General features: G+C 32.3%; 1 protein-coding gene across 1 annotated transcript; it reads left to right on the top strand.

Moving 5' to 3' along the window:
* On the top strand, nt 1-2,448 carry LOC123889873 (F-box/kelch-repeat protein At5g15710). Its single transcript, XM_045939383.1, has one exon. The coding sequence runs from the start codon at nt 537-539 to the stop codon at nt 1,848-1,850; it is 1,314 nt and encodes a 437-aa protein (XP_045795339.1). The 5' UTR covers nt 1-536; the 3' UTR covers nt 1,851-2,448.
* The last annotated feature ends 7,596 nt before the right edge of the window (nt 2,449-10,044 follow it).

Raw genomic sequence — 10,044 nt, forward strand, 5'->3', positions numbered from 1 at the left:
GAATAGCTCGCAGAGGAACACAGCAAGGACTGCAAAAACCAGGTACCACCACGTAATCTTTGAAGTTGTTGTTGCCTTTGTCAAAATAGTGACAAAATCAAATCCAACACAAAGAGAGAGAAACTCCAATCTCAACATAGTTGTTCTGTTCTTCAATTTTCATCTCAGAATCAATCTCATTTTTCCTGCCTCTCACAATTCTCTTCCATCATCAATGGTACCAAAATATGAGGTAATTGATTTTCATCATACCCCATCATAGTTTCACTCTTCTGTTCTATTTTCTCTGTTAAAAAAATCAATCTTTTTTTCAATTCAATCATCAACATGTTTATCAAACCTTAGAAATATTCACAATTTTGAATGTAAATCAGAATTTTGGATCTTGATCTGGGTTAATTTTTCTGGGTCTGCTTCAGAATTTTGTGTTTTAGGGTTTCATTGATTGGACAAAAAAAATCAAAACTTTGGTATGTGTGAGGTTGGAAATTTGAAATAGAGGTTTATATCTGAGATTTTGTTAGGGATTAGAGAACATGAATTGTGTAGGGCAATCTTCTGAATTAGGGTCTAGTTTGAGTATTGTTGAATCAGTAGAAAATGTAGTTTTTGGTGATGTTAGATGTTGTATACAAGCTTCTCCTCCAAGGGGAAATGGGTCAAGGAATACTAGTCCAATGGGTAGAGTCGGGTCGAGAAACACGAGTCCTTCGAGGCAAAAAGTTGTTAAGACTAAACCAAGGGGTTTAGATGAAGAAACACATGCTACATTTGGTAAAGTAGTTCATGCCGATGTTCAAATGGAGGATAACATATGGGCAATGTTGCCGGAGGATTTGTTGCATGAGATCTTAGCTAGAGTCCCTCCATTTCTGATTTTCCGGCTGCGTTCGGTTTGTAAGAGGTGGAATTCGCTGCTTCAAGATAGTAGTTTTCTTAAATTTCATTCTAGTGTGCCGTCACATGGACCTTGTGTTCTTAGTTTCTGTAAGAATTCTGTGATCCCGCAATGTTCTGTTTATAGTTTACCTCTTAAAACTTGGTATAGAATGTGTTTCACATTTTTGCCGCATTGGGCAATCTGGTTAATTGGCTCTTCCGGTGGTCTTGTTTGCTTTTCCGGGTGCGAAGGACCAACATTTTATATACTTGTTTGTAATCCCCTTACACAAACTTGGAGGAAATTGCCATGTATGCATTTTAATCAACAAAGGCAATTGATAATGGTTGTTGATCGGTCGGATCAGTCGTTTAAAGTGATAGCCACTAATGATATATGTAGTGACAAGTCATTTCCGACTGAAATTTATGACTCGAAGGAAGATAGATGGTCAGTCCATCAGAGGATGCCGGCTTCTAATCTTTGCTCTTCAAAGATGGCATATTGTGATTCTAGGTTGTACTTCGAAACCCTTTCACCACTTGGTTTGATGATGTATAGACTAGATATAAATTGTTGGGAACATATTCCGGCTAAGTTCCCGCGATCATTACTCGATGGTTATTTAGTTGCCGGCACCCAGAAACGTCTTTTTCTTGTTGGAAGGATTGGTCTTTATAGCACTCTGCAGAGTATAAAAATTTGGGAATTGGATCATGCCAAGATTTTGTGGGTGGAGATCAGTAGGATGCCGCCAAAGTATTTTCGTTCGTTATTAAGATTATCGGCTGAGAGATTTGAATGCTTTGGACTTGATAACTTAATCTGCTTCACCTCTTATAACCAAGGGAAGGGCCTTCTATTTGATGTTGATAAAAAGATCTGGTCTTGGATTGGTGGGAGTGCTTTTCAGTCATACAATAACCAAGCTTGCTTCTATGAGCCCAGGTTTGATGCTTCTATCTACTAAACTAGAATCTTACGGCATGATGTCAGATATCAATTGAAACTTACGGCATGATGTCAGATATCAATCTTACTAAACTATAACCAAGGGAAGGGCCTTCTATTTGATGTTGATAAAAAGATCTGGTCTTGGATTGGTCGGAGTGCTTTTCAGTCATACAACAATCAAGCTTGTTTCTACGAACCGAGATTTGGCGCTTCTATCTACTAAACTAGAGTCTTACGGCATGATGTCAGATATCAATAGAAACTTACATAAAAGAGGTTTACCAATGATTTGTTTTTACCTGACGTGACATGTTTTCTTTGCAATGAGATTCTCCCCGACGTGACCATTTGAAAATGGATATGGCATTGAAATTGTGTATCCTAAACTTCAACTGCTTCCATGCATGCAGGATTGGCTGTGTAATATAATTGTTATCTAAATCTTGTTGTGAACCTTTACCTTATGTAACTTCCTTATGTAAATGATTTACTTTCTTTTCTTTTTTTCAGGCAAAATACCTGGTTAAGAACATGATTTACTTTATAATTTTGTGATCTTTACTTTGTAATTTTGTGATCTGGATGCGATTATAGAAATTGGTTTTACACTTTTACTGGTTGTTATGTATGTATACTGCTGCACTAGTCTATGATGCAATGCAAAAACCGGTTAAAGGGTCTTGTTGGATTGACTTATCTGAGCTTATCTACTAACATAGACACTTGTGATACTGTTTGGAAGAGCTTTTGGAAACTATGTATAACATGTCCATAAGCTCTCTAGGCTAGTTTATGAAAACAACTTACAGTACCTTATATAAAAATAGTTTCGACTTTATTTTATCTTTTGTTTTAAGAATAACTTAAATTATAAGTGTGCTTAATTAAGTTGTTTCTCAAAACAAGGCAAAGATTGAGATAGGATGGATATTTAAATGAATGCTAGAGCTTCTCTTTCTTACTGACATCCTTGTCTTCTGCTACATTTTCATGGTTGAGAACATGCATGCATCTAGTAGCTCTAAATGTCAGTTAGTTGAGAACAATTTCTTTAATCATTATGCATTACCATGTTGTTCTCTATTTGTTGATTGATATGAATGGTTGAAAGTTAGAACATTTAGCTTATCAGAAGCTTTTTTTTGGGTTAATTTCCTGATTTTATTTCACAAATTCTACTACACTAGTAAACTTTGTGCAAACATATTTTCATCACAAGGTTTGTTACTTTGTTTTCATCACAACTTTGTGCATTTCAATCATTAATTGGAAGAGGTTGGTTTTCACTGATTTGTGCTTTAAAGAAGATAAGCAGACACTGTCTCTTTCAAATATACTAATAAATATCTTTTTGGACTGTTGCTAGGGTCGAGTGTCTTATGCAGAAACATAATAAATCCTGTGATTTCAGGGAAATGAAGTTTCAATTATTGTACAGTGGTCCATTCAAGGACTTCAAGTGCTCAATAGTGTCAATGGACCTATATGCTTTAGTGCATGTTTGGAGTTTGGATTGACAGTGAGTTGATAAAATCATATTAGCACTGTAATTTTGTTGAAGTTTCAAAATATAGTTTTTAACAAAATCTTGACGCACCGTAAATTTGTCAAAATCACCGTCAATCTAAACATGTACTACGTTTTGTTGTAAACTAAGTTATCTCTCCGCGTACTATTATTTTAGTATTACTTAGAGTTAGAGCGAAATTTGTGGCATTAAATTTGTAAAATCATGCTCTACAAAAGTTATATAAGTTTTCACTTCAATTTGTTGCATATTAAGATTCGAAAATTTGACAAATACAAAAATGAAAAAGAAGAATATTTTCTGAGTACTGTAAAAAAAAAAATATATTTAGTTGAGTTGAAAGAAGAATATTTATTATTTTACTACAAAACAAATTGTTTGACCACTTTTGAAATGGAAAATAAAAACTTATACCCCAAGAGGAAAGAAAATAGGATATAAAAGTATTTGTTTGAAAGAAGCAACGAAATTCTTTTCATCTTTTAAGATTTTTTTCTTCTTCATAATTTGCTGGCATTTCAACATGGTAACTGAAGAGGGAAAATGACTTAAAAAAGAAAATTAGAAGAACTTTTGACTAACAGAAGATGTGTCCAGAAGGTACTTTCGCTGACAATATAGATATTGCAGTCAACCAGTCACTATCTCAGCTCTATTGTTGATCAAAGAGGCATGATTAAGATTTTCAATTTTGTTGACAAAAATAAATAAAATCAATTTCTTATTTCCTAAAACAATAATATAAGTTATATGACCTCTACCCTCATGATGTATTCCGCTCATGTTGCATAATAATTGTCACATTTGTAAAATATGAAAAAGTCTCTTGCTTAATTGATAGCACATTGCATTATATATGTATAATATTAATGTTCGAACTTCGATCATCTCACTTATTCACCTTAATTTTTAGCCACAAAACTATTTGACAAATAAATAAATAAGAAGAAGAAAAAAAATTCTAAAATACTGTAACTTTTCACTATAATTTAATATTACTTTTTTGAAACAGAATAATTTAATATTACTATTTTCTCAATTATACTCTATAATCAAAATTATGTGCATCACTCTAGAGTTGTGAAGTTCCGATGTTCTAAAATGGCAAAGTATCGTGTCTGATACGTACTTGATATCGATACTCGTCCGATACTTTCCGATACACGTATCAAAGAAGTATCGTATCGGAGAAGTATCGGCAATTAATATTATTTTTTAAAATAAAATATAACCAATATTTGTCAGATACTTCTCCGATACGCGTATCGATCGAAAAAGTATCAGTCAATTCATATTTTCTCTTAAGTATTGAATGTTAGAGCGTGATGTTACCAACTGTGTCTTTATTAGTTTTCCTCATTGTCATTACTTGAACTCTGAACCTCCAACTCCTTAACGCTTAGCTCAGCTAGCTTAACCAGTTGAACTACCCATCTCACCCCCTTTTTGGGTAGTACTTAACTTAATTAATATGTAATTGTAACTTGTTTTCTTATTTTGAGTAATTTGAATGTTAATTTTTATCTATCGATTTTAGTTATGTTTATATATTGTGCATTTATGTGTTTAATTTTAAATTTAATTTTTAAATAATGTATCCCAGACGTATCGTATCGGGAATTTTGAAAATTTTCCCGTATCGATGTCGTGTCGTATCGTATCGGTAACGTGTCACGTATCAAGGCTTCATAGCTCTAGAGCTGTCAAAATGGGTTAGCCCAAATGGGTCGGCCTGCCAAGTTCATTTTTTTTCCGGGTTTGGGCCTTAAAAATTCAAGCCCGAATTATTTCCGGGCTTTTTAGCCTGGCACGTTAAAGCCTGATTAAAAATATGGGCTAGCCCGAATGGGCCAAGGGCGGCCCGCATGCCCGAATAAATTATAATTTTTTTAAAAAAAATAAATATAAGTAACTTGTTTTTAATGATTTGAACTTAGTTTGTATTATACGAGTTTTTTTGCCGCCCTATGATTTTATCAAACATGTCCGCTACTTAAGTAGCGGACAGTGATTTTTCCTCAAATTTCTCATTTTTACCACTTAAGTAGCGGATGAGTAAAAATAGGGTGCACGAGAAATTTGTAGTTTGCAGATGAGTAAAAATAAGGCGCACGAGAAACTCGTAGGTAGCGGATGAGTAAAAATAAAGCGCGCGAGAAACTCGTAAGTAGCGGAGAAACTCGTAGGTAGAGGATGAGTAAAAATAGTTCAATTTATATATATATATGTATGTTTTTTTTTCCCAAAAGTTTTGCTAAATATAAAAATTTAAAACAATTTTTTTTTTTTTTGCCATTTTAAGTTTTTTATTGGAAAAAAAAATGCGGGCTAGCCCGAAGTATGTAAAGGGCCGGGCTCGGACGATATTTTTTCGGGTCCATTTTTCATCCGGGCATTTTAGCCTAGCCAAGCGAAGCCCGACCGGGTCAGCCCAAAACGGGTCGGATCACCCATTTTGACAGCTTTACTCCGGTCTCTAATATAAGAGGAAATTCACTTTTTAGTTACATTGAAATATTAATGTATTTAGACTATATCACAGACTAGATACATTAATATTTCAATGTATCTAGAAAATGAACTTATTCTTATATTAAGGACTAAAGGGAGTAATATAAAATCAATTTGGTATAATTATGATTTATTTATTTATTTATAATTTCTCTTTAATTTATGTAAAATGCCCTACGCAGGGAGCAATTTTCATTTGGCACTCCTTGTCAAAACCAAATTTAGTACTAAATGATGAATAAATAATAAAGTGTCGTGGTTGCTTAGTGGTAAGAACTTGAGTAGAGATCCTCTCATGTGGGAATATAACCGCAGGGGGGTAAATTACGGTAGAGAATCTTTTCTCGTAGGAACTTAGTTTGTGATCTCAATGCGTTGTGTTTGAATTTTTTACGGACAATTTTATAATGATTTTTTTTTACTAAAGTTTTAAAATGATTATTACTAGTATATCACTTTAATTAATAAAAACATGTGTTGGAAAAGAAGTATATTAATCGTCAAAATTATTTTTTTGACGCAAGTCCTCAAAATTTTAAGCATCGATCAAAATAATTCTTAAATATGACGCATTGACAAATGATCTCTAAAATTATAGTGCATCAGTCAAAATAGTCTTTTTTTTTTGTTGTACCAAAAAAATAGTCATTTTGTTAATCTCTAACATTTGTAGCTTGAGGGAGCAAATTATTCAATTTTGTAATTTAAGATATTAAAATGGAATAAAAAAACTTAAAGTGTTTAATATTTATAAATTAAAAGACTAAAATAAAATGAAAAAAGCTTAAGGAATTAAAGTGAAAAGAAGTAGTAAAAGTATAATTTGTTTTGGTCAACTCATAAAATACTGTCCCTACCACTGTTTAATGAACAATAGAAAACAATTTTATTTTAATATTTTATGGTTTAAGAAATTGTAAATCATGTCCATATATAATTTTATTCACAACTCCTGAGTCCCGACCAAAAAAAAAATTATTTACAACATATATGTTTTCCTTAATCATGTTACAAGGGTGAAGACAGTACCTACCACCAATTAACTAATCTCTCTTAAAAAAATTACTTAATCACTTTTAGTAGGATATGTCATCTTAACTGTATTACTTCCATTCACATTTCATATTCAAACTCAACATTGTTTAAGCCTTACCCATACTCTAAACTTTGTTTAAGTGATTAGAGTTCAATTTTACTCTAATCAACGAAACAAATATTGGTATTTACAATATAGTATTTTTTTTTTTCAAGACAACAAGTTCATAGCATTTCATTAATTAATAAGGTTTACAATATAGTATTGTTTGCCTTGTTTTGATATCCAACAACTAAGCTTTTGCTAATTCCTTACTTGAAGGGTTTGAATTACATGATCACACACATTCAACATTGACTACGATATCAATCGGTTTAAATTTTAAAATATTTTTTTTTAATTTAAAATATCAAACTTAAAATCTTAACTGTTAAATTCTAATTCAGATGATTGAGATGCGGGTGACTGTGCAATTATATGCTCCGAATTAAAGAAAGAGACAACTAGGTGTATTTATTAAAAAGATGTAAATGAACTCTATCTTAAAAAAAGAAAGAGACGGTTATAAAATGAGAAACGAAACCGACTTGAGTTAATGTCATGCGAGGCACACCTTTCTCAAAAAGAAACCACTTGCATGAAGTTGGATGCTACGCCCTCGTGTTCATATAAGCACGTACTACAATACAAAACCATAGGAGTACTTTAATTAATCAATGTGTGTGTTCATAAGATTCGCAATTCTATGCATTGAATCAATTGCACGTATTTTAGAGGCTCTTAATTTCATGCTCTCATGTCTCTTGGTGAATTAATATGTTCTTCACTCCTCAAAAATATTCATCACTTTTTTCTTCTTATGGTTTAAGTGCCAAATTGTGAAATTTTGTTATGCATCTCAATGGTGAGATATATCAAGTATGAGTTAAAGTCTAATGTTGGACGAAATAGTTGAAGTTTAGCAACATATAAATGAGAGGACATACAAACTTAAGGTTTTGAGGGAATATAGGGCTCTTAGCCTTAATGTTTCATTCAACACAGTGTGTCATGACCCAACAAATGATATCAGAGTCTGGTTTGACCTTATGGGGGCAGTGAGAGAGACGCTCACTTGAGGAGATATATGTTGAGATATATTAAGTGGGAGTTAAAGTATGTGTTGTGTTGCGGACATGAAGAGTCTCATGGGTGAAGACGTGGTATCAAAATCGCACTTATGTAGATGCTCTTAACTCAATATGTTAATTAAACTGAGTGGCACTCCCCTCATGGACCAACATCCAAGACCAGCTATAATCAATTAAGAGATAAGAGAGATATTTTGCTACCACCTTCTCGTATGTCCTACTAAGTAGCAAACGTGTAAAAGAAGATTAATTCCACACACACACAAACACTTTTTTTACTATTTTAATATAGTTTCAAGCCAAGGGTAGTTTAGTAAAACTGATTTAATGTTTTAACATGAAAGTCTAAGTTAGCAAGGTGCACCTTTTCAAAGTTGAGTAACATGTTTTCTTAAGTTGTCATTTTTTTATTTCCTATGTTGTTTATTTAGATTGCATATATTTATAATTAAGTAGGTGTAAATTAGCAAATGAGTGCACCAATATTTAATAAAATTTACCTAACTAACCCTCGATTTTCTAATGTTAAATAACTAAATGTCAAAGTTTTTTTTGTCCGAAGTGAAAAGGTACACCTTGCTAACTTAGACCTTCATGTTTTTAGGTGGGTCTAAGTTAGCAAACCCCATATATATATATATATATATATATATATATACTTGAGAAAGAAAAAAAATGCTTAAAGTATTTAGAGAATAATATTGGCATTATTAGCAAGTCAGCAAATATATATTTCATGTGTGTTGTGTGTGTGTTTGCTTACCTAACAAATATAGTAATAGTATATAGCTAGAGTATAATTTTTGCAGTGAAAATGAGATTCATTTCATTTGAAATATTGGAATCTACGGGAAGAACACTCATTTCGTCTTATCTCTCACTAATTAAACATATTGATCTGACAAAAATTAGAGCTTTAACTGAATAGACCATTTTGTCTTCCTTTGTTTTTTACATACCAATATTTTGTCAGAACTAATTAAATCATCTTTCCAAGGATAGCAATGACGGTGGTCCAATATATTCAACGTGTACCAAACATACACAACCACCTATTTTTTCATTAAATCATTGATTTTAATTTGGAGGCATGGTTTCCATCAAATGTAATTCATAACCTAATTCTACCTATAAAGTATATTAAGCTGTACACGAATCTGTTTTTATAGTTGTTTTTTTATAATCAAATTGCTTCAACCTATCATACAATAATATAAGTGAAGTTAGCAAGCTTATAGTAGCTATTTTATATAATATATATTTAAGATAATTACACGTAAATATAAACGAAAGGTAAATGGACAACAACTATGTTGATAAATGGACATTACTCACGAGTCATGACCAAAAGCCATCCTAGTATCTCTATGAGGTAAAAGCTAAGGAGAAACAATTAGAGTGTCAAGTGAGGAATCCACGTAATTAACTCTCTACATAGCAATTTAGATAGTCGAACTCATATTCTTTTATTTGAAAGATGCTACGTACTAACCAATCGTTGGTTGGTTTAATGGTAATTGACGCTGAACTTGGTAAGGAGAACCACAGTTCGATCCCCGCAACTGCGATTAGAAAGAGATTGAAATTACTTGATGTCAGAACTGATCCCGAACCAGATTAAACTGGTGGTGAAAGAAAAAGAAAAAAGTCATGCTACTAACTCTTCCAGCACTATGTTAATGAAGGTAAATGTATATCTGAATCTAATTGAAAAACCACATAAAAATATGGATGCATTTTTTTTTTAAATCACAAAAAATTCAAAAGAAAGTACTTTTTTTTACTACTAAAAAAACAGACAGCACATCTTTATTAGTAATTTAATCATCTGTATAATTTTGTGCTGTCCTAAGTATTTAACCTACCAAGGAATATTTTAATTAAAATCAGTAGAAAAGGTGTCGGAACCCTAGTTAGCTTTGACTTGGTTTTGGACTCTGAATCCCTCTATAAAACTCATGTTATGCTAGTTAACTTTTCTCTCTTTCAGTTGTTAAACATTTTG

This window comes from Trifolium pratense, linkage group LG6 (genome assembly GCF_020283565.1).
Source record: "Trifolium pratense cultivar HEN17-A07 linkage group LG6, ARS_RC_1.1, whole genome shotgun sequence".
Taxonomy (NCBI): Eukaryota; Viridiplantae; Streptophyta; class Magnoliopsida; order Fabales; family Fabaceae; genus Trifolium; species Trifolium pratense.

What these genes read in the sequence shown, in the direction of transcription:
- LOC123889873 (XM_045939383.1), top strand. Translation starts at nt 537, where the DNA reads ATGAATTGTGTAGGGCAATCTTCTGAATTAGGGTCTAGTTTGAGTATT.